A 25,210-nucleotide genomic window follows, 5' to 3' on the forward strand; every position below is an offset into this window, starting at 1 on the left:
ATCAGTGCACTTGATGCAGAACTTTATGAATCAGTAAACTAATCCACTGGGATGAATAAAGATCTTGGATTTAGATTTAATGTGTTTCCATGTAACAGTTAAGAAAGTATGGAAGCAAATTAATAAAATAAAATGCTATTATTAACTTTAAACTGTAAACAGATAAGATGCCCTAAAGGATTATAATGTCTTTAAAATTTACAATTGAATTTGAATTACAAAATAAGCAGTAATAGAACATGATTTGTACTTAAGACAATATAGCCTTACACTTGCTCAAAAAAGCAACTGGAATGTACAAATCTTTTTTTGGTCATCTTCTCAGATATCAGTCTCATCAAAATTCTATTTTACTTGATCATACCTTGCTAAATTTCAAGGTGTCTAGAGTTAATCTTCAAAATGCTACTATTTTTGAGCTGTTAGCTAGGTAGGCTATTTCTCATTTCTTACTACTACGATTTGGCATCAGCTATATTTGTCTGTAATTGCAAGAAGTGCAATTTAACAATAAACCAGTCTGAAGGTCATATCATATCTTGAGGATACATACCATATATATTTTTTAAAAATATTCATACTTTTGTAAGCAATACTTTACAGTAGACACCTCAAATCTACCATAGATGTAAAACTTAAAACGAGAAAAATTTAGGCTCTAATTTTTATACATATATTTATATTCAGTTTTCTATATATATTATATATATACACACACGCACAAGAGTATATATAAAATATATATAACCAGATTCAAAAAAATCAACAAAAACGGGGCAATGTACATAAATTCTTTTTAAAACTCAAACAATACAAAAACTTTAAACATTAAACAATTTTAATAAAAGTTTCTGTACAATGCTAAGCAGTTTTATGTACATATAGAAAATGTAATAGGAGTAGTGTTTGAAATTACAGAACTCCTTAAAATTTCAATGGCAGGTAATCTGGAAAAAATAACAGCATTCCATTCACAAATATTTTCAAGCAATAAATATGTATTTATAAATAGTGTAAATTTACATCAAGATTAGAAACAAAATCACAAATCTGAAGTTTATTCTTTAGTCTATGTGCAACCCATTTATCTTTGTGACTTGGCTGTTAATTTTTTTAAATTTCATTTAGGAAACAAAAAGTAACCATCATGGTTTCAAAACAAGACAGAATAACATAAAAGCAGTAAAAAAAAAAAAAAAGAGTATCACCTAACCTTTCACATTAAAAAAAAAAGTGTAGCCCAAAGAAAGACTTAAAATTCTAACTACCTTACAAAGAAATGACCAGCTATGCTAGTACTTTCCAAGAGAAAACTCTGAAGGGAGGAAAAATAGATGAAACCAATTCATCAGCCCAGAAACAGAGAAATACAAAAGAGGTGGTCTTCAAGTCAGTAGTCTGTATAATGTTGCCAGTTTTGTCAGATATATACAAAACGTGGAATTTTCTTTTTAAAAAAATCAGCTGAATGAGCTTTCTATATTTCAAATTCTGGAATAGGAGCTGTGCTCTCTCCTGTCCAGTTGGTTGACACTCCGCACTTGGAAGGTTGCATAGACACAGCTTTCAGCCAGCAGCCTTATGGGATCGCTACAAAAATCAGTGGTGCAGAACTGGGTCACTTCCTGAATATCAGAAAAGTTTTTATGTAAATGTCCTTGGAAAAATGTCAAGATGAAGATGATGGCAATGGAGGTGCCTGAAAAGAGATAACACAATACATAACCTTTTAAAAAGTTGTATTTACTGAACCTGTCTTCAGAAAGCGTTACTGTTCAGTCCAGAGCGGAAGTGCACTGGTTCATTGTTTGCTTCTTTATGTATCTGGATGCTGCAATACTACTTTCTGAACATTTCACACAGAACATTTTAAGACCCCCCTTATTCAAAGGGTTTCCAAGTTTTATTGACAAGCTTCAGTTTACCCTTATTCTTTAGCTCCCTTGAAGGCACGCATTCTGCAAATTCTCACCATCACACAATGGTTTGGACCCAAACTTTCGGTGAATGAGAAGAGCATTCGTAGAACATGCCTTTCCCATCTCTCCTTCCCTCTACAGTCCATGAATATCTGCTCTTGGGGTTGGCTAACTTTTTGGATAGGTTGGAAAAGTACATTGGGCTACAGTGGCCCCTACCCTGACATGAACAGAGGAATGGTATACGATCCAAGCGCATCCAACTAGAAGTAGCACTGGAGTCCTTGTTTTTCATTTTAGTGATCTCTTCCAACCCAATCCATGCCAAAGTAGGGTCAGTAAGCAACTTCCAACCTGCTCATATGATTTCCCTTCCCAACACGACACATTTCAGCTTAGGAACTCGAAGTGAGCAGGTTAAAAATTATTCCTTCCCAATAACAAACACACTTCTTCAATCCATGTCACTGAACCAGTGTTGTCAGGGCAAGTGTGGAGGCCTTTTTCAGTTCAAGGTTCTTGTGTTAATTTACAAAGCCCTGAACAACTTAGGACCAGGGTAGCTCAGGGATAACATGAACCTTTGAATCCCAGCTCAGTCAACCAAGATCATCTGCTGGAGCATTGTTGGTTATCCCCTGAGTTGGTGAGGCTCATTTGACAACAAAGAGAAACAGAGACTTTAGAGTCACTGGCCCAGTCCTGTGGCATCCTCAGCCAACAGAGATCCAGCGGGCACCTTTTGTGCCAACTTGAAATCTTATTTATTCCACCAGGCCTATGGAAGCAATTAAGAGTACATCTCCCACAATGGTTTATTGACACTTGTTTTTAAGTGTTTTGCTTTTAAATTGTTTCTGATTTGTTTGTGCTTTTATGGTATGGTTTTTATCTTTTTAATGTTGTAAACTGCTTTGATGTTTTTTGTGATATAGCAGTACATACATATTTTTATTAATAAATAATACATATTTGCTTATTCTGGTACCTTATCAGTTGCCAATGAAGGATTCCACATGCTTTACATCTGATATTCTAGCAAAATTAATGCAATATAGTTGCTCCCAAGATTTTGCTTAGTAGTAAATCGATGAAATAAATTAACATAACCCAGGATTCTCCTGAAGTTCTAATTATATACAGTAAGTGATTGCCTAAATGGCAAAGTTTTTTTCTTGTAACAAGAAGAACATATAGTTACACAAGAATAGCACAACCAGTATGTTCAAACTGTTGGCATATATTAATAAAGTACTGACTCACAAATACAGTTTTACTTACTAATGTAAATTGGTCATAGATTTGCATCAGATCCTCCATTTTGTACTGTTCTAGCACCACAAAGTTTTCCAGATTCCCACATATCTTTCGTGCACAGTCTAGGCAATGTACGACATAGGTTTTTCGACAATTACTCTCATTTGTGACAAAAAGCAAATTGAAGACTTCCACCTGTGGATACAAAAAGGAAGCAAAACTAAGCTGTAGCAGAATATGAATGTGACAGCAGAGCTAGACCTGGACTTAATTTGGCATTGCATATATTATATAGGCCAGTGTTCCCCAACCTTGGGCCTCCAGCTGTTTTTGGACTACAATTCCCATCATCCTTGACCACTGGTCTTGCTAGCGAGGGATGATGGGAGTTGTAGTCCAAAAACAGCTGGAGGCCCAAGGTTGGGGAACACTGATATAGGCAACTGAGCTAGAATGGCAAAAACAGTGTTGAGACTTGGCTGGGTAGTGGCAGCAGGAAATTAAGGAGGTAATTCTGAATGAAACAGCATAGCTCTTTTGAAATCTAGTAGCCAGAGTCCATCCAAAGTCGAGCTTATGGGTTGCTCCCAGCCATGAAATGACATGCTATTTTATGACATGCTAAGTTTTCAAACCCTGTATAAATATTTGGCCATTGATAATATATTGTACAATGGGAAGTAAGAACATCTTGCTATCAAGACCCAGCATATTTCAGAAGAATAAATTCTACTGATAGCCTTCACATAATAAAACCCATATTACACTTTGTATTGGAGGTGAAGAAACCCTCACAGGTCAGTCTAAAGATCTTTCTTTGATACTGAAGGCACAAAGAGCAATAGTAGAGTATAAGCCAGGTCAGGAAATTAAAGGAATGCCTCTCCTCTTAAAGGGAGATGCCACTAGTCTGGTAACTTGAAATAGACCTACGTAAAAAACAAACAACACTAGTACTACTATGGATGAAGTAAAGCCAGACCAAATAAATCAATAGAGTAGATCAAGACAGGGACTTGGTTTGCACATAATGAGCCTTGGTTTCTTAAACTATGTTTTATTAAACAGTGGGTTTTAAAAAAATCATTTGAACCCTGCGCAGCAGCTTACTTCCCTCTGGTTTGTCTACTGCCAACAAACCGCAATCTGAAGCCATGCTTTGAAAGCCTTTCTTTTAACAATGCCTAGGCATTACATGTAAACCTAGCACCTTTCCTTAACTATGGTTTGTTTGATTACTTCACCTCATGTGCTCACTAAGCAATATGCAATATGGGATTTGCTGGAAGGAAAGTCAAGTTCTGGAGAAATAACCCATGGTTTGTTTGATCATCTGTGGGAAAACTTGTGGTTAAATCATTGGCCTGGTTCACAGGACAGTCAGTGTAAGGTGAACTATGGCCTACTGGGACTCTGCAAATGTGTGGGGTCACAGCTGCTTAGCTCCTCCTTGGTCATTTTTGCTCCTGCACCACAATGAGCTGAACCAAGTGTTGGCTTAACATGTAGCCTGAACCTAGGCTCGTGGTTAAACTTTCTATTCACTAACCACAAGTTGGGCTCATGTTTAAGCCATGGCTACAAGTTTGAAAGACAAGCTAAGCTCAGTGGAGGAGCAAAAAGAACCAGGGAGGAATGACAGGATCCTGCATGTTTGTCAGAGTTGGGTGAATCAGGCCACTTTGTTAAGCAAATTAGGATTTAGCATTACAGTGGTACCTTGCAAGACGAATGCCTCGCAAGACAAAAAACTCGCTAGACGAAAGGTTTTTCCGTTTGCGAGTTGCCTCGCAAGACGAATTTCCCTATGGGCTTGCTTCGCAAGACGAAAACGTCTCGCGACTTTGTTTCCTTTGTCTAAATAATAATTTGCAAGACGAAAAATTCGCTAGACGGCAAAACTTGCGGAACAAATTAATTTCGTCTTGCGGGGCACCACTGTATATCAAACTAGACCTGTTAGTTGCCTCAATTCCTTCTGAAATCAATGAGGCAAGTTAGCCATGACTTGACTTGTGTTCCATCAAAATCAAAGTTCAACTAACTTAGTCTGAATAAAACCCAGTTATATACACACGCAGCCACACCTTTGCTTCTGGAGCCAGAAGAAATCCAAGAAGCGTCAATTGCCCAGAAATTCAGAGTGTGATGATTTCTTCCACTGCAAGTATACACCTTCTTACTATCTCTGTGATGAGGGAAACTAGAGACGTGTTCTAATCTGGCATTCTCCTCCTTCAAACCAAGAACTTGCACAGTCTAAAACTTTCTGCTAGCCACTATTCATCCCTTAGCTTCCCTTGCTGTGCAAGTGATCCACAACACACTTGCAGTTCTGGGATTGCATCTCTAAAGGAGAAAGATTTTTAGTGTTTCCCAGTATCAGCTGCATGACTCGTCTGTGGAATGGTTTTGACCGATTCAAATGAGCTAAAGATGCCATTCACAGAAGAAGAGGAGTGGGATATTTTACCACTGAAGTGCAAACAACTGGGAAAGGTCTAAGAGATTAAGTCAGAAATCAGATTTTAAAACTGTAAGCAAATATTAACCCACAGCACATACATATTTACTCACCTCACATATGCTACAGTAATGAGCTGGTTCTTCCTTTGTTCTCTCATGCCAAACAATCTCCTTTCCTGCAGCAATTAGAGCTTCCCTCAAAGTTTGACACTGCTTGAGAGTTCTCAACAGGCAATACCTGCAACAGATATTAGAATAATTCAAATGATTATACATTTTAACACTGTTTTATGAATTTGTTGTTTGAATTTTATTGTTTTTAAAACTTTGCTACTATGAAAGGCCAAACGACTGCCTCTCCTGTTGGATATAGGAGTACACCAGTGGCATCACAGAAACATTTTTACATTTTTATTGTTAAAATACACACATATTTACTGTTCAAAATAATAATCCCAATACATAAAAGGATGTCATTTTAAAAAAAAGAATTAATACACATAATTTCCCCCTACAAACCATATCTGTTAGTTTGTCTATTCATGCTATTTCCAACCCCTTAAATAACTAATGTTAGAAATAGTGGCTATCCCACAATACTGAGTATTGCCCTCACAACTAACAAAAAATGAACTATCAAACATACAAATTTTTAAAGGCACCTTCATTATATTATTTTGCAGTATTCTTAATGCATCAAATCTCACATCATTCTTTGTTATTTGTATAACTATTTGTAGGACTTGAAGCCAGTAAATATGAACTTCAAGGCAACTCATAAGATAAACATACAATCTGACAGTGTGCATTTCTAACAGCCAAATATTCATTTATAAATTATGTTGATTTTGGGGGGATGTCCTCTGCAACCAATGGATAATCTTAAAATGGGTGCTTATAATAACTTGGCCTAGGTATCTTTCCCATTTGATGTGGTTATGGTGCAATATAATTAAGTGAAGCGTGTTTACTTGACAGCTAAAGATAGGTAAAGTTCCTTCTGTCTGTTACTGGTTTTAGACTTAGTTTTTGCACTTTCCTTGAAAGTGTTCAAAATACCACAAGTCTTATGAGTACATGCAAGAAGACTGGGGTGGGGGGGATCCCTATCAATTCTCCCCCAAAATCCCCCTGCCCCTAACAGTGGGATGGGGGCATCTTCAAGGCCTCTTTCTGTCTCCATCAGTCTTTTAGGGTGCCAATAAAAAAGCACCAGCAGCAGTATATTGGGTGCAAAGAACCCTTGGAAACATAGTTCTCCAGGGCCCCCACGTTCATTTGACTCAGAAGCCCTGGAAAAGTATGGGAGCCACGGACTCCAGAGCCTACAGGCACTCTAATGAGAGAAGTAAGAGCGCTCTGCCCCTCTCTCCAACAGTTAAGTGATGAAAGCATGACTGGTTTTCCAATGGTGAGTGTATTAAACTAAGATGGCATAAACAGAATCAGGGCTCCCTTCACATTGGTAAGGCTTTTCAAAGTGCTTGTGTTTTAATCTTTCCTAGGTCAAACTGACCCATTACTGAAAACCTTTTTAAAAGTTTAACTGCCAATGGAATATCAGTGATAAATGGTATTATATCCCTGCATTGCAGGGGGCTGTACAAGATGACCCTCGGGGTCCCTTCCAACACTACAGATCTATGATTCAAATAATGCTGGGCTCCATCACAGCTCAAATTCTCTCCCTCCCACCAATCATATTTCAAATCATTGCTGACAAAAGGGGAAAAAATCAGTCATGCCTTAGAAAAGAATAGGGCTTTAATTGTATGACACAATAGCATCTAATCAACAGTATTCAATATTATTCAGTATTCAATATTATAACAGTATTATTCAATATCTAAAAATGTATGCCCTCTTAGTGTTGTGTTTCTGCACATTCTACTTAACAGAAATATGACCCCAAGTTTCCCCCCCTTAATTTGTCAAAAGTTACTTTCATTCTATAGACTCAATTAAAAAATAAAAATCTTAACAAAAAGCACCTGAAACCCAACCACTCCTGTATGACACAAAAACAATTTATAATACAGACTGATGAGGCCAGGGAGCAGGCAAATGTGATTGGAAATTACGGCTAATAAAGGTCAACACCATCAGCTAACGTATCTTTCTTTTGAGGAAGGAATGGAGAATTATTGCTCGTGTCTTTATTTCAGTGCAATCATTTCCTCTCTCTATTGTTCATTCTGTTCTGCCCCCATCTATTTCTCTGGTGCCCAAAGTATTACAGCAGTGAAGAATTTATGCTCAGCACAGAAGTGAGCTACTTAGTTGAGTTCCTCAATGTTTAATAACAGAAGATTCTATGAGATACAATAATTTGTGATGGGAAATTACCAACCCTTGACCTCAAGGTCTGTTTGTCTGTCCTGACTGTGGGGAACTTGGAAAGTAACAAATCTTAGTTTCAGATTAAAATAACAGTGTAGTTAATGGCTTACTGGGTTCTGGCAACTGATATGCTCTGGTATTTGCTCTGACTACCAATAGTGTACAGTAGGCTGAATTAATGTTTGTGTGCCCCATCTATTTGGTTAAGTGATACATGCCTGATAATACACACATCTATCAAGAGAAATCCATGCCAGTCAAAGAATGTTAGAGAAAGGCCACAACAAAGCAGACTGAGTGGCTGTTCAGGATCCTGGCTGGTAGATACTTCCTGACAGAGGCTTCACCCTCAATCCTATTCTCCCTCCACAAGCCTTCCAAATAACCTACAGAACCCCTAACTTCCTGTTATACTCTTTTTAACATTGGATCCCAATTGCTGCATGAAATATTTACTAGAATGATCTTCCTAGAACCACCTTTTGGTGTTGTGTACTTATAAGAGGCCACTTTACTTTTCCTGACACCTCTGTTGTTAGCTTTTATTTCCAGCTTGCCTTTTTTGCACTGCACTTGGTTTCTTCCAAACTTCAGGTTCCTCCCTCTTTGAACGCTACCCCATTATCTGCTCTGTCTCCTTTTTATTTCTTTTAGAATAATGTTAGGTTGCATTTTAATTATAGGCTCTTTTAGAATGCTTAAGTTGTCTTCCAAATGCAACTTTTTTTTTACTGCACCAATGTCATTGCTGATAACTACATGAAAACATGTTTTGAGTCATATTTAATTTATTCAATATCCTGAAAATGTGAACAGAGTATGCTATATTAGGGATAGGCAATTTTATTGAGTTGTACACTGAAATCTCTGTCTGTCTCTCTATCTGTCTCTCTCGTTTTTGGCAATTTAACCGGTAACTTTCTCCCCCTTTTTATTCCTTTCTTCTAATTCCCAACAGAACATGGGGGGGGGGGGAGAGAGAGAGAGACGGAGGGAGAGAAATGCCTTCATGTAAGGAGGGGACGGAGAAGGAGTGAAAAGCATCCGCACCAGAAACTTCAGCAGAAACTTCACCACCTTTCACCAAGCTCTATAGCCAGGACAGTTTGGATAGAGTGGAGAAAACAGTACCACACATTCTACAATCCTACTGGGAATTTAACTCTTACGCCAGAGAAGAGAGCACCTACTGCTTCTAGTTAGAAGCAAAAGAAAATATTAGACACCCTGCCCCTGCGAATGACCATCCCAACAATCTGGCTTACAGACCCAGAGCATTTTTCTTACAGCTATTCACATACAGAACATAAAATCAGAACAGTGAAAGCCAAAGGGGGTGGGGAGACTGCAGTAATTTCTAGTCTTTCAGCTAAAAGGGAAAACTGGTGTCGGTTCAGTAGATGTTTCTACACTGCAATGCTGCTCACAGCCACTAGAGTGTAGTATGCTTGCTGTTGGCCAGAACACTTTTGTTTGTTTGTTTTTGGTGGGAATGATGGGTGTCATGTTTATTTAACATTTTATTGCAAGTTGTACTTTGGTTGCATTATTCATTCAGAAAGATGCTTAATATTTAAAAAACAAAACATATATTTAATTTAGCAGCAAAGGCAGAGTTATTATTAACATGTTGTCTTATCAAACTAATGCTCAGAAATAGCCTCCAAGTGATCAGGTGAAGACTCAGGGCCTGCAATTCACAGCACATTTTCCACCACTGGGTCATGCCGTTTTTTTAAAAAAAATATCTATCCATTGGATATAGCTAGTTTGCTTCACCAAGAACTCTGTTCTTTGTACCTTTGTATCAATAAGTAAATTAAGGTAATAACTCTGTGTTGAATTCAACTAACATTTACTTAGAGTAGACTAATTCAAATTAATGGACCTAAAGTAGTCAAAGTCATTAATTTCAATGGGTGTACTTCAAGTAATAGTTAGTTGACTACCACACTCTGAATTAACAAGCATAGTGATTTAAAATGTACATACTTGATCATTTCAAAAAGCTTTGGATCTGAGACTTTGATATTCCGTGCTATGTTCCAAGAAAGATGAACCATAGGTACTATTGACTTCACACTCTGCAATTTATTCCACTCGTACCGTTCTACAGCCAATTTATATTGACAGGCTGCAATAAAACAGAGAAAAGTAAGGGTACCAATTAGATATGAAAATACCACTGTAGTTATTCTCAATTAAGAAAAAATATATATACAGTCACATTCAAAACCTCTGAGCAGTTTCCAAAATAAATGATTTTGGTAGACTTTTTCATTGTGTATGCCACACCGAAATAGAAAACAGGGGAGAAATATGATAATGGCAGTTCTTTCTTTAGCAACAGATAAAAGAACCAAACTGAAATTTCCTTGTCTCTTAAGTGTAGCCTTTTGTAAAGAAATCATATTCCTGCAGAACAAAAAATGTTTTTAATTGACTCAGATATTGACAATTTGTGGCTTCATTCAGATATCACATTCTCCACACTATGATTTGGGGGATTAGAAAAAGCCATACATCTATCCTCCTCCTCTGGTATCCAAAACAGCAAACCTCACCAACAGCAAACCTAGTTGGTCTTTAAGGTGCTACTGGAAGGAAATTTTTTTGTTTTGACTATGGCAGACCAACACGGCTACCTATCTGTATCTGTAACTCACCAACCTAGGCTTTAAATCACCTTTCAGTATTGGTCTGCAAGAAGCGCTTTTGCCAATTCGGACATCACAGCAAGCCATGGTCTGAGGAATCAGGATGGATGATGGATGGCAATGTGCAAAGGGAGAAGGCATGTGTGCACACAGCATATTCACAAAGAGGGAATATGACATCTGACTTTGCTACGTCATACAATCCTACCAGGTCTTAATAAGCAGAAAAATGAATGAGTCCTTTCTTCACACATGCAGCCTGTTTGTTCCTCCCTTTGTACAGGGTGTGATTAAACCTGGAAGCCTCTAATCAACGATAGTTTCCTGTTTTGTCTGGGGAATTATGGTTACCAGTTTTGGAAAAAGACAGGATATCAAGCCAACTTCAAACCATGGAGGAATTCCCTAGCTTGTTCCAAAGCTGGTAAGCAGCTTCCTGGTTCAGACAAAATGAGACACTATAGTTAACTGACAACTTCCTGGACTGTTCCTGCCATGAAGGGGGAGCAAAGGGGCTACACAGGCAGAAAGCTTATTCTTCCTAGTCCTATTAAATTGAAATATTATCTAAATGCGGACAAATCATCTCATGTTATTCCATCCACAGACTCCTACATATATATTTGACTATAAATAAATTAATCCAAATTTGTTCTGTTACAGTTACTTTTGATGTAAAATTACGCTGGAGAGCTGATCTCAGAAAAGTCTGTATTTCCTCTGGATTTTTTTCAGAATGATTGTTAGGATCTGGAATTCTCATATGCATTATTCTAGTTCATGCCCTCTGCAAAATCACACAGTCTAAGGGCTTCTTATTTTGAAAAATATGTGTGGTCTGTTGAAAGCTGTGTCAGTGCTTTTATGAAGTATTTGTGTAACTGTAAAGACACATCATCATACCTGTAAGAGGGCCAACATTCCAGGCAATATTGTTACACCAGCCAATAGCTTGAACCCAATGTACAGTCCCAGCATTTATCCACACCAAATCTCCAGGTCTCTGAATAAATCTATATACTGGGACATTGGCTTCATACAAATCTTCCAAATTAGGCCACCAAGAGCCCAAAAGAAAATTCATATTGTTTCTGAAACAGGAAAAGATGAATGTAAATATTTATCAACAGAAATATTCTATATACATCAAAAACATGTCAATCCAAAATGCTGTACACAATAAAAGGACAAAAAATTATTATAAATAATCTTAAGAGGTAAGTTTGCTCAAACAGGAAACTTTCACTTTAGTGAACACCTCCAAGCCAAAGTGAACTGCTATATCCTAATGTTTGCAGAACTTACTAACTAAATTAGGGGATTTATTGCACTAAGTACTATTTTTTAAAAAGCACATTGCTGCTTCCAGGGAATACAGCTTCAATAATACCCACTTTAGTTGTGACAGAATATCTGCTACCATCACTGGGCTTATTCACAACTGCTAGTTTTAGGGATGTCCAAGGGATAGGAGTTTTGTGTCTTTTTCTTTGAACAGCAGACCCTCTTACCAAATCACATATAACCCTTTCTATCTAAAAGTTTGCCATGCAGATTGAAAAAACCCTCTTGAAAAAACACAAGCCCAAAAGCTCTCAGGCTAGCCCAGGGATGGGAAACTTGTCATCCAGATGTTGTTAGATGACAACTCCCATCGTCCCCGACTATTGGTCCTGCTGGCTGGGGATGATGGGTTGGAACTTGCAGCGGTTCTTTAGATTCTAGCTGCAACAATGCATATCTACATTTCCACATCAATATTGTTGTTACACCATAACATATAGAAGGTGGCAGAAGAGAGAGATGAAAAAGTAATATATTAGGACAAGAGTTGCTAACGTATTTGGGCCAGTGTGCATATTTAGAATTGTTAAAAAGTGCTGTGGGTGCCAGTCACAAAGTGGCTGAAAGGTGTGGGGCGTCGTATAAAGCAAAATGGTCTCCATGAGAACATGCTATAATGGCTACCACATCCAAAAGGAAAAAAAAGAGTCAGGACCACACAAAAGTCCAGGTTTTCCCCCTCCCTGCAAAAAAACCATCAATGAGGGGAAACCATTGCATGCTTGTTCACAGAGAGCTTTTTGTACCTCCACTTCTGTTTAGAATGGAAGGAAGGGTGGGCAGCCAATGAAATGTGTGCATGTTTAAGGGGGCATGTGCAGCGTAGAAGAAGCTGAGCCACTGCAAACAGTCTTTTGTGTGTTGTGGATTTTTGAGAGGATATTTGCCAAGCCTTTTTGAAGGCACCATAGGAAATACTGGCGGGCACACTGGTGTCCACAGACACCACAATGACAACCCCTGTACTAGGACAAACCAAAGTAATATATCCTCCCAAATTAGCATCACAAATAGCACTGTTTAGAGACAGAGTGGATTGTGAAATAATTGGAAGCACAGCATATGGCGATGGAAAATACTGAACGTACTTTTCACAGAAGTCATTCATGACGCCCCAATAATTTTCTGGAACAACAAACCATTCACAGTCACCTGGACCTATATTTATATTGACTGAGCAAAAGTTGTTATTTTCTTGATGACCTGAAATTAATAAGAAAAAAACAAAACAATAATAGTGATGATTGATGTTTGCAGGGCACTATAAAAATATGGAGCATAACATGCAAACAAAAATGATAAGAGTCCTGTGGTACCTTAAAGATTAACAAATTCATTGCGGCATATGATTTTGTAAGCAATATATTATTTCATGTACCAGAATATGATTTTATCTCTTCTTAAGGTGTTGTAACATTTTTTGGTTGCTGTTCTGCAACAGACTAGGACTGGTACTATTCCATCAGTTTAACTTACTATATTTACAAATTAATACCCCACATTTCATATCTGATATTGAAGACATCTAACATAAATCAATTATAAATTAAAATATCTAATTGAAGACAGTTGCAGTCAAAAAACCTAATCAGTAGCTAGATAGATGTAGATAACCAGTCTCATGCAGGAAAACCAGAAGTTGAGCTGCCACAATGCACTTAAGCATCCAGGTGAAAAATGGGATGTTCAAAACTGCCTGAAATCAGAGCTGTCAGATTCTAGTACTTTTAAAACTTTAATTATTTCAGCAAGTTATAGGTTATATAATAATGGATACGAATCATAGAATTTAGAGTTGGAAGGAGGATATTTCAAAAAAATATTGTAGGAACTTTGATGCATAGTTAACTTCTGATGAAAGCTGCAGTAATATGCAACCATTACCAATTCATTTTACAAATGTAAGGAGGATTGAGACAATTACATACTCCTTGCTATTTATCAGATAACGTATTGAGACACACGTGTGCCAAGTAAGCTTTGGGATTTAAACTACAGCTCTGAATTTATATTTTATTTACTTTAGAAAATTTGCATACCACTTGATTGTAATAAAACCTCTAAGCGGTTTATACAAGTATTAAAATAATCAACAAAAAAGTTAAAGACACATCAAAACATTTTAAAGTACACTAAGAAGAGATTAAAACATGTCTACACCGACATGCCTGGATAGCCTTGCCTAAAGAAAAATGTTTTAAGAAGGCCGCAAAAGGACAACAGAGAAGCAGAGAGTTCCAAAGTGTAGGTGCTGCCACACTAAAAGACCAATTTCTTACAAGTGCAGAATGATTATTATGTGGCCAGTTCTGCAGAACAAAACAGTCATGTGGGTACATATGGGGTAAGGTGATCCCGCAAGTAAGTGGGTCCCAAGCTCTTAAGCACTTTATATACCAATAGTAACAACTTGAACTTGGCCCAGTAACAAATCAGCAACCAGTGCACATCTCAGAGCAGAGGTGTTATATGTTGGCAGGGTCTTAATCCTGTCAGCAACTATGCTGCAGCATTCTGTACTAATTGTAGTTTCCAGGTTAAGCCCTGAATAGAGTACATTGAAGTAATCCAATCTTGCAAGTCACTTGCATCTGAACTACTGTGGTCAAGCTCTCCTGGTCCAGTAATGGCTGTAGCTGTTGTACCAGGCACAGCTGGAAAAACATGCTTCTAGTCACTGTGGCTACTTGGGCATCCGGACACACAATTGAATCCAGGAGCACATCCAGTCTGTGTACCTGCCCCTTCAAAGAGAGTGCAACCCTGTCCAGGGTAGGCAATTGACAAATTTCTCAAGACACAGGAACTGCTCACATATAGTGCCTCCATTGTACCAGGATTCAAGCTGAGCTTATTTTCCCTCATACATCCCACCACTATGTCTAGGCACCAGCGCACTTCCTATATGGCCTCTCCTGATTCTGACGTTATGGGGAAATAGAGCTGAGTATCATCAGCATACAGGCAGCAACCTTTTCGTGGGGGTTCCATTCCTGGCCCCTGCGTGCATCGGCACGCATAAGTGCCCCCAATCCACCTTCTTCCAGGTCCAAAAAGACCTGTACATTGGTGATGGCACATTGAATGCTCCTAAAATGGTCACTGCCTGTATTAATGGCAGCTTGCCACAAAAATCCTATTAACTGCTCCCAGTGGCTTCATATAGATATTAAACTGCATTGGGGATAAAATAGTGCCATGCAGCACCTCAAAGCATAACTGCCAGAGGACCAAAAAGCCCTCTCTCAATGCTACTGTCTGGACTTGGTCCTGTAACTGGGAAAGGAACCACTGTAACACAGGGCACCCAATTATCACTCCATGGAGTTGGTCCCAGAGGATAACAAGGTCACTAGTATTGAAAGCCACAGAGAGATCAGGAAGCGACTACAAGTTCTGCTTGTCCTCCTCTCTGTACAGGCAATTCATCAGGGTGACCAAGAGTGACTTTGATGTAGTGTACAAGTATTATTATTATTCTTTATATAGTATCATACATGCATTATAAATGCTTTATAAAGAATGAAGTGGTAGGTCCCTGTCTCAGGGGACTTAACATCCATAAAACTAAGGAAGTGAGGGGAATGGCGCCTTGGGTAAATAGGGAAAGAATATGCAATTATTCTCAGCTGCAGTTGGATATGGGGACTAATGAGTTGTGTCAAAAGCATCATTTAAAAGGTGGGGTTTGAGGAGGAATTTGAAGAAAGCAATAGAAGTGGCATCACAGACATTCTATTGGAGGCAATTTCATGCGTAACAGGCAACATGGAAGGAACAGCAGCCATTCTGAGGCGAACGGGTGGTTTTTGAATGGCTGAGGGTGATGGTGTAGAACAAGTGAAGGGATATGTTGGGATGCAAGGGCAGATATAAAGTGACTCAAGGCCATGGAGGCGTTAGAACAGGGGGTGCCAACCTTCTTAGACTAGCAGGCACATTTTGATAGAGTGCTATTGCTGCCAGTCACAAAATGGCTGTCAAGAGGCAGGGGAACATAACACGTCATGGCATAGTGCAATGTTAGAGAGAGTGCAGTCACTGCTTCCCCCCCACCCCACAACAATCTTAAGTTTACCACAGGAAGTTGACTATGTCTTCCTGGTCCTGACTGTGAAGGAAAAGCTATTAAAGGCAAAAGAACCTTATTTACCCCAGTTCCAACACTAAACCACAGCCTAGGTTGCCATGCAATTAAGCAGTATATAAACTGTTGATGAAGAAATAAAGCATAACTATCGGCACTTACCTGAGAGTAAGTCCCATGAAACACAGAGACTTACATCTGAGGTAGACATGTATACCACTGTATGGTACGTTAACTTTGCAGTGAATTCTTAATGCGTGTCTAGATATCACTTCCTGCACAGCAGGAGACATGCCTAAGCCTCTTTGCAAAGTTTTCACATTCTGCATTTGCCATTTGGGGAGTGGATTATTTAACATCCACCTGAATTTATAAAATTACTGGAAGGACCTGATCTCAGATGAACCTACCACAGGAAAGATGCTTCCTGGTTTCTAGAAGGGTCCACAGACTATTAGAAAATTAAATGCACGTGGGAAAATTGCACTAAATGGGAAGAGAAAGCCAGCAGTCAGGTTAACTCCTTTTCTAAGGGCATCCAGACATTTTACTTCCTAACAATCTTTCTAAGAGGATTAGAGACTTAAGGAAAAGGAAGGGAAAGCTCAGAGTCTGGAGCTCCTTCCTGTGGGTGCAAATGAAGGTGCTGCGTTAGTGATCCCCACATTAGAAACTAAGGAAGAAAAGCTAGTGAAGTATCCTGTAGCAGACAGGAAGTCATCATAGGAACTTAAGGAGCTGCATCATGTGGCCAGAGCAGCAAGAGCAAGAAGAATGGATTTTTATTCATTTATTACTATTGATTTCATTTACACTCCACCTCCCCCCACCCCCAGAAGTCCAAGGCAGCTTTTTAATTGTTGGGTTTTATTAGTGATCTTATGCTACATTTGTTGGAAACTGAAATCAATGGCAATATTATATGGTCATCACTGCAGTCAAAGAGCCACTACGAAAGTAGCTGCAAGCACTACTAAGAAAATCTTCAGAATCGATAGGATGTATAAATGTATAATTCAGAATTATTAATGAAAAGTAAAGTTGCAAAAAGAAGACAGAACAATTCAGAAATGGTAAAAATGAAGAGGTTTTTTGTGTCAGTATGTAGCACTTCACATTACTCACCTGGTGTTCTGCTGCCTGGCACCTTCATATACAACTGGACTGTATTCATTCCCAGGATTGTATGACCAACATGACTGAGGAGATTTCCTGCTGATACCACCCGCACAAAAGCAGGAAGCTTTGTAAGTTCATGAAGCTGTAGCTTCCACCTGTTGTAAAACAGCAAATTAATCCATGTGGTATTTGGAGATGCAAAAACCAATTACATTACTTACACAAGTAAAATTTATTGACCCTTTTGGGATGCTGTATTAGATAACTAATTGATACTGTCTTAAGCCTTTTTCATGAACAAAAACCCAATGCCCAGCCACAATAGGCTGTGTAGGATCGCAGAATGATTATGGTGGTTTGCTGGTTATGAGAACTAACAAATCCAACTGCTTTCTTTCACTGAAAGCCTCGTGCTCTGCTTCCATCTACATCCATTTGGTAGTCCTGTGGGTAGCCAATGTACTGGATGGCCCCCAGCAAAACTTGCACCAGACCTTACAAAAGGTTTGGTTGTAAGTTGCTTTGGCTTGCCTTGGGAAAGATAAAGCGAGTATCAAATCAAATCATGTCGAATCCAATCAATCTCTAGGGCCATAGCCTTCATAGCTGATGCCACACTGGACACCACTCAATTCTCCACAAGAGCCATGGCGGCAGCGGCAGCAGCAAGACACACCCTATGGCTCCAACACTGAGATGCTGGCACACAAGCATGCACAAGGTCTTTCACCTGGACCTTTCATGAGCAGAAAGCTGTTTGAAGATTACACCTTAATGAATATGTTGGTAGACCCCAAGGAAGAAAATAATACAGTGTCCACCACATACATGGGAGATGAAAAGTGATAATTTCACAGAACATTCCCATATCAGGCACCTTCACACTCCTTTTGTATATCCATAACCTCAGGACGAAACACAGCAATCTAGAGTTTTGGAACTGAATCTCACCATGTCTCTCCCCTCTTTACATTAGGCTCAGGTGAGGCAGTGAGCATGTGAGATCAGTGTTCAGAATCAGTAATGGATAGTCTAGTAAACTGAAGCCCAATTCTGCTAAAACAGAAATTATTTTAGAGTATGGCTCATTTGCACATGAAGGTGCTGTTCAACCTGTTCTGGATAGTCCTGCACTCCTGAAAAGGACCAGATATGCAGTCTGTGGATGCTTGTCACTGGAGGGCCAGTGGTACTAGAGTCATAGGGTGCCTTTCACTGGATGAGGCTAGTGTGTTAACTGTGTCCCTCTTCTGAGCAGAGATAACCTCACTAAGGTTATCCATGTTCTGGTAATCTCTCAGGTAGATTACCACAATCCATTAGGGCTGCTTCTGAAGCTTGCTCAGAAACTGTAGCTAATTAAAAATATAGCTGCTGGGTTATGAACTGAAAAGGAAGCAGGAAGGGTTCAGTCTCCTTTGCTCTGGATCACATATCCTCAACCTCTTCCCATATCTGTGTCCATCTATCTTGGTGTACCATATTCATAACACTACCTAAAATAATCAGAACTTGCTAGATTCAGGATGCTGTCAAATCCAGCATGTTCTATTAATTATCTTACCTAATTTATAAAATAAAGGTACAGCAGTCAACACCCCATATTATTGACCTAGGGGGTGCAGCTCAGTAAAATTTAAGTTGATAATACAATCCAGGAAAAAATATTCGCAGTTTGGTATCCTGAGAAGATTTAGTCCCCTATGGTGACTATGTACATGTAGATTTACTTACTTTTTGTCATCTGAAAGATCAATGTTGGTCCCAAATTTGATAGTTTTAAAAGGTCCTTTTTTCCTCCTCCCAGAGCTATAAAATAAATAGATTATAGTTATAAATTTTAACTATTTTTTTTAAAAAACCAGCATCTTAAAATGTGACTTTCATAGTGATCACCATGAGCTAGGAATGTATTTTTGTGTGAAAGGGCTATGAAACAATGTAATTATTTAATTTGAAGTCAATTTGTAAAAATTTGGTAATTCAATTAAAAAAAATATTTCAAAAGAGAAACCATTTTGTTACTGAAATCAGATTACTGGACTGAGCATGTGCTATTAGGTACCCTGTTCCTTAATTCTAAGGGTTTGTCTACCTTACCCTGCCACTATTTTGCACCTCACTGATTGGTGAATCTTGGGGTTCTAGTAAAAAAAAACAACACAGATTCTACAAGGCTACAAGTTTGTTCATGCCTGTGCTGGGGGCAATGTAAAATAGAAAATATATTCATGAGTTATGCATATATAAGATTAGAAATGGAGACATTAAGAATACAAAACACACAATATATATGTATCTAGACATAAAAAAATCAATGTAGTTCTGGAAATATATGTGGCTGAGAAACCCTCTTCACCAGTTAAGGTCTGAGGCGACTACATTTCTTTCCATTGAAGATGGTGAGCCGATGTATTAATACACTTACTCTATCGCTTCTCCTTTCACTGTGAAAGGATACATGCTTCCAGTTATTTCTATGTGGTGTAATCCCATTATGCAGGATGCATGCATGTGAATACCAGTGGAGCTGATCACATTGGTCTTGACCACATTCTCTCACCTCTCTAAATATGTGGAAAAACCACATGTAATCAACCCCACCCATTCTGGAGTATAGATTGCTTTAAGAAGCAGCTCCTATGCTGTTGGGAGCACATGTGAAGGGGACCTACTGAATTCTATCCACTCACTTATCAGAAGATGTTGATTCACTATCTGAATGGTCCTTATGGTGACTTTTTTTCTCATTTTCCTCCTGCAAAAGTCAAACATGACATTTTTAAAAATCAAATTCTACAAATATTTGGTAAACATAAACAGTACAGTATGGAACAACTATTGATACCTCTATGAAAAGTGATTTTACTGGGAGATGCCTAAAGTCATTGCCTCCTCTTTTGACCACAAGAAAAGCCACTCAGCTCATGAAAGGCTTAGTTTACAGGATAATTTTAATCATCTCAGTGAACAACCATAAAAATATCATCCCCTGAGCAGCACCCACATTTTCATCATCATCATCAGCAGCAGCCTATCTGACTGGCTTTCCCCAACCATTCTGGGCAACATCCAGCAAAATATAAAAAGACAATAAATAAAAACACAACGGCATCAGTATATCTATAATTCCAACATTAAAAAAAAACTTGAGAGAGAATACTAAATGTAGGGCACCCTCTTCTACAGTTGATCTGATTTGCACTATACTTTCTTGCTTCTAATTCCACAATTCTGTTAATTAATGGGAAGTAAACCCAAAGCTGGCTGAAGGACCTGTGGAAGCAGCATTAAGTGCCACTGTATCAATAATATGACTTGCCAGCGGGTTGGCACGCATGCTGTTGGATGCCCCCTGGTATACCCACAGAAAGCTCTGCAGTGGTACATGTCCCACCAGCCACGTTCTGGAAGTGATTTGCAGGAGAGAAAGGGAGAGCATTTCAGGGGTATGTCGGAAAGAATGTGGAGCCAGAAGATCCTAAGACTTCATTCCCCCAACAGGTCCCTTAAAAGGGCCCAGATCTACTCCTGCCCTGGGTTAGTGTAACCCTTTTTTCTCCCAAGTGTGTCAACTGGAGTGGGAAAAGGGAGAAAAGAGAAGGAGGTCTCTGCCTCAGCCACAGTTAGTCAGTGGGGAATTGGATGTGGTGGTTGCTCCACTACAGAATCTCCACGTTTTACTATCTAACATATAAAAACCTGAAAGCCTTTGAGACATTCCTTTTCATCTAACAGTAATACATTTGTCCAAAAACTATTCGGACATGTGTTTCATTTCCCTACGTTTTCCACTTGAAAAAGTAGGGCCCCACTCATGAACCACCCAAAGTTCTATTGCGCTCAATGCTTTGACACATTCTCTGATCTTTCTAGCTTACCTTTTTGCCCTCAGAATCAAAGAGGCTTAATGCTTCTGGAAGCCCCCACCCTCCAACAGCGTTGGAATTATCTGGGAGAATACAATGCTGGCTCCCTTCTCCAACCAGCAGCCGAAAATCTTCAGTGGATATCCCATTTCCCCCATCACCATTGGCAATCTAGAAAAATCCCATTTGTGTCCCTGATCAGCCCAACAAAGTACTATCAGAATCTCAGAATGTACCCACCCACCAAACCAGTCCACCTTCCATTTCTTTTGTCACCATTTTTTGCCCTGCTCACAGCCCCTGTTGGTACTTTCACATTCTTCCACCATATGTAATCCCAGGCTACATTCTCTTAGTAAGTATTTTAGATTTAATATTACTGTGTCTATCTTTTGCTCCTTTGTTTCTCATTTCCTACTGCAAGCAGTAATCTAAACCCCCCCTTCCGAATAATTTTGCACAAATAATTTCAAATTGTATCTATTTATCAAGCAGAGGTTGTTTTTCACTGTTTCTCTTATACGTGCATCAGCCCACTGATATTACTGGGTTTGTATACCTCTTAAGCTCTCTCAAGGCAGCCCATGTTCCAAGACTGTGCTAGATATTAGTAGTTAGAAACACAGGCACACACCCCGGTATAGTTTTCATAAAGCATGAAACAACTTGGCAAACAGAGTTTTCTTCCTCAATATGGTAAATGTTGTGGCAACTGCATAAAAACGAACAGAATGCAACTGCTAACTTATAGCAGATTGCAGGTTGTTCTGTACCAAATATAAAAACAGTGCAAGCAAGCATGATTTCTCCACATTTAAGAATAACATTTTCAATATATAAAAATACTGGGGGAGGTGTTTTTTTGTTTGTTCATACTGTATGCATTTTTGTGGTTTTATATTGTAAACCACCTTGTAAACTTTGGATGAAGGGTGATATAGAAATTTAACAGACAAACAAGCAAACAAACAAACAAACGTTATGTTGTCTTATAAAGGTAAGGAATGTTTATTTTCTAAAACGTTAATAACTTTTTATCATGCTTAGAATAGTTATATATATTTGTTTTATAACCTCAAAGGAGGACCTAACTGCAAACGACAAGGTATTTTAGCCACCTTGGTTATCCTGCTGTAAATGACTATACATATTCTACTGTATCTCAAAAACCTATGCTTTTGGAGTAAAGTTAAGTGTGCCTATATGATACAGATCAGGAACAGATCTTAATTGACAAATAAATTATAATGCCCTACTTACCCTTAATGATTCCTGGAATGAAGAGGCCTGGTACTGTGCATATTTAGCAATGGTAGTTTGAGATTTACTGCTTTCACAACGCCATATTTTCTTTGTTCCAGTGGGGTCCCAGTTTTCATCCGATGGTTGTAATAGCTGTGTCCTTACTTCTACTAAGTGTTCGTTATTAGCTTCTACCAATGTTTTGGTAGAGAAGAGTCCTAGATCTAGGGAACAAGCATGTACTTAAACTGAGAGCTCTTTTGCATGCACTACTGCTGCATGAACAGCAGAGATAAATGAGTAAGCAAGCTAAAGCTTTAGACAGTTCTAGCTATGAGCCACATTAATACATGATCAATTCAATAAATATTTCTCAGCTGAATCAAAACCTGCTTAACACTTTCAGGTTTTCAGAAAACTTTCTTCAGCCAAATCTCCTTTAAAAGGATGGTAGATTTCACAAAGCAAAAAGCTACCAAAACCTGTGGCAGATGTCCAGAACCCTACCCAGCAGAATCAGCAGAAGAGCCCCTCAGTGCAGCAGAACTGGCTCACCATATTTTGAAATAAGTGACATAAGACACATTACCATCTAAAGGCCGGGGAGCAGAGCACTGTAAGTCCAGAGTCCAAAACTGTGTACTGCAGTATTGGTTAGAGATCAATAAAAATTACTGAGCAGTTTGAATTTGCAGAATTAGATAGGCAGTTGAGTTCATACCTTACCAGTTCCAGTTCAGTACATTTTTACTTTTTTATGCATTGGCCACTAAAAGACATGTTACCATAAACTATATGAAAACAAAAATACACAGACCAAGTGATCTGTAAGTACTTTAGGAGCACCTCCACTTGTAAATATTTGTATTAAAGAAAAATATCTAAATATAGGGCCATGCACAATTAAATCATACATAAGCAGACCCTTAAAAATCAATAGACAAGTCAACCGATTTCCATGGCCATACTCTGCATTTGACTTAGTTCAATACAGCCCAAACAAAGTAAATCTTTCTAACTCAAACTTACCTAATTTAAGAGCTCCAGCAAGGCCACGTATTACAGTAACAGGATTGTTCGGATTTGTACAAAACTGATGTAAAGGTGGGAAGAAAGCATCACGCTTGTTTTCCAACTAAAAAAGTAAAGAGAAAGTTCAGTATTAATGCAAGGAAAGAGAATGCAGAGTTGTATCAGTCCCTTGTCATAATGCTTCCTAACAATTACATGCATCATGGCATGGTATTGCTACTCATTAGAAGTTATTTATGGGTTGCTAAGGATACTTCAATAAGTATACTTAGATCAGTGCTTTTTTTCTAAAAAAATGTTTAGGGGTACTCTCATTCTGACTCAAGAAAATCAGAAAAAATAAATACAGTAAATGGACAAAAGTACAAAGATTCACAAAATGTTTAGGGATATGCGTACCCCTGCGTACCCCCAGGAAAAAAAGCACTGACTAAGATGATATGCAGAAAGCAGTAGCAGTTCATCATGCAATTGTTCTGCAATGATTCAAGATGTGTGCTCTCTAGTGTGGGGTTGTTTTTTCCTAGTTGCTATAGAAAAAGTACTTATTGCAGTATTTAGAAAGTTACAAGGGTGTGTATGTTATAGGAATATGTTGGCAACTGAAATATTTATCAGAGACAGAAACAAAGAGATACATAATCTGAATTCCAGAATATAAAATGTTAAGCATACAATGACTGCATTTGAGCATCCTGCTATACTATGGTTCTCTAGGACCAAAATGAGTCCAGCTTCGTGAGTCCTATTAGGCTCACATAATATTTTGCTTCTATTTTTGGTTTGTAATATTTTGCTTCTATTTTTGGTTTGTAATGACAAACTGTAGTTGACATTAACTATGGTAAGTAGGGACGCGGGTGGCGCTGTGGGTAAAACCTCAGTGCCTAGGACTTGCCGATCGTATGGTCGGCGGTTCGAATCCCTGTGGCGGGGTGAGCTCCCGTCTTTCGGTCCCAGCTCCTGCCCACCTAGCAGTTCGAAAGCACCCCTAAGTGCAAGTAGATAAATAGGTACTGCTTTATAGCGGGAAGGTAAATGGCGTTTCTGTGTGCTGCGCTGGTGCTGGCTCGCCAGAGCAGCTTTGTCACGCTGGCCACGTGACCCGGAAGTGTCTTCGGACAGCGCTGGCTCCCGGCCTCTTAAGTGAGATGAGCGCACAACCCTAGAGTCTGGCAAGACTGGCCCGTACAGGCAGGGGTACCTTTACCTTTACGGTAAGTGTAAAGCAAGGGTGGAGAACCTGTTCCCTCCAAACGTTGTTGGACAAGTTCCATCATCCCTAAATACAAACAGTGCTTGTTGGATCAGCCACTTGGAGTCGAAAACCATCTGGAGGACCACAGGTTCCACAACCCTAGTTTAAAGCAAGCCCACTTTGAACCATGGTTTTTGAAACTGAATGGTTTGAACTAACCATTGTAAATGTAAACCAAAGTTCTGCGTCTGGCTGTGTGGAAGGAGGAGAGGCAGATCTGGGAATGCGCAGATGTGGGAGGAAGCTAGGCTTGTTCACAGCCTGCTATACCATAGTTAATATCACATACAAACATAGACACTCGAAGATTTATTTCATGTTATAAACCTGCATTTCCAGGTGGTTTCCAAAATAGGTATTAAAATAGTGGCCATGAGCCTGATGAGCTCTTTTTGTTCAGCAGAATTCCTATCCCTTTACAGTATTTGCATTTAATAAGTCATTTTGCTTTATAAACCGCTTTGAAAAGCTGTTTAAAATGCAGCACTGGGAGGTGGGTAGAAGACAATATGCTTTGTGAAAAATGTTTTGATGCGTACTAGGGCCTTTATAAATCTAAAGGGTTTTATGGATTATAGCAAGAGTATTTCTGGTAAAACATGATCAGCATATAGTCTTTT

At 38.8% G+C, this 25,210-nt stretch overlaps 1 protein-coding gene across 4 annotated transcripts in view; it reads right to left on the reverse strand.

Moving 5' to 3' along the window:
* Window positions 1-535: 535 nt before the first annotated feature.
* KDM6A (lysine demethylase 6A) overlaps window positions 536-25,210 on the reverse strand; it is a 106,348-nt gene continuing 81,673 nt past the window's right edge. For 2 of the 4 annotated variants that reach the window (XM_077927375.1, XM_028727332.2), the window contains 12 exons: window positions 23,330-23,435; window positions 22,319-22,524; window positions 21,071-21,229; window positions 19,883-19,947; window positions 18,924-18,998; window positions 17,196-17,344; window positions 13,072-13,186; window positions 11,543-11,730; window positions 9,975-10,116; window positions 5,754-5,880; window positions 3,201-3,371; window positions 536-1,699 (listed from right to left, as the gene is read on the reverse strand). In XM_077927375.1, the coding sequence (XP_077783501.1) occupies window positions 1,670-1,699; window positions 3,201-3,371; window positions 5,754-5,880; window positions 9,975-10,116; window positions 11,543-11,730; window positions 13,072-13,186; window positions 17,196-17,344; window positions 18,924-18,998; window positions 19,883-19,947; window positions 21,071-21,229; window positions 22,319-22,524; window positions 23,330-23,435 (1,533 nt within the window). In that variant the 3' untranslated portion in view covers window positions 536-1,669. The remainder of the gene's footprint in view (window positions 1,700-3,200; window positions 3,372-5,753; window positions 5,881-9,974; window positions 10,117-11,542; window positions 11,731-13,071; window positions 13,187-17,195; window positions 17,345-18,923; window positions 18,999-19,882; window positions 19,948-21,070; window positions 21,230-22,318; window positions 22,525-23,329; window positions 23,436-25,210) is intronic. The other 2 variants (XM_028727331.2, XM_028727330.2) reach the window with 1 other exon arrangement.

The sequence above is a fragment of the Podarcis muralis genome, chromosome 4 (genome assembly GCF_964188315.1).
Source record: "Podarcis muralis chromosome 4, rPodMur119.hap1.1, whole genome shotgun sequence".
NCBI classification, from domain to species: domain Eukaryota; kingdom Metazoa; phylum Chordata; class Lepidosauria; order Squamata; family Lacertidae; genus Podarcis; species Podarcis muralis.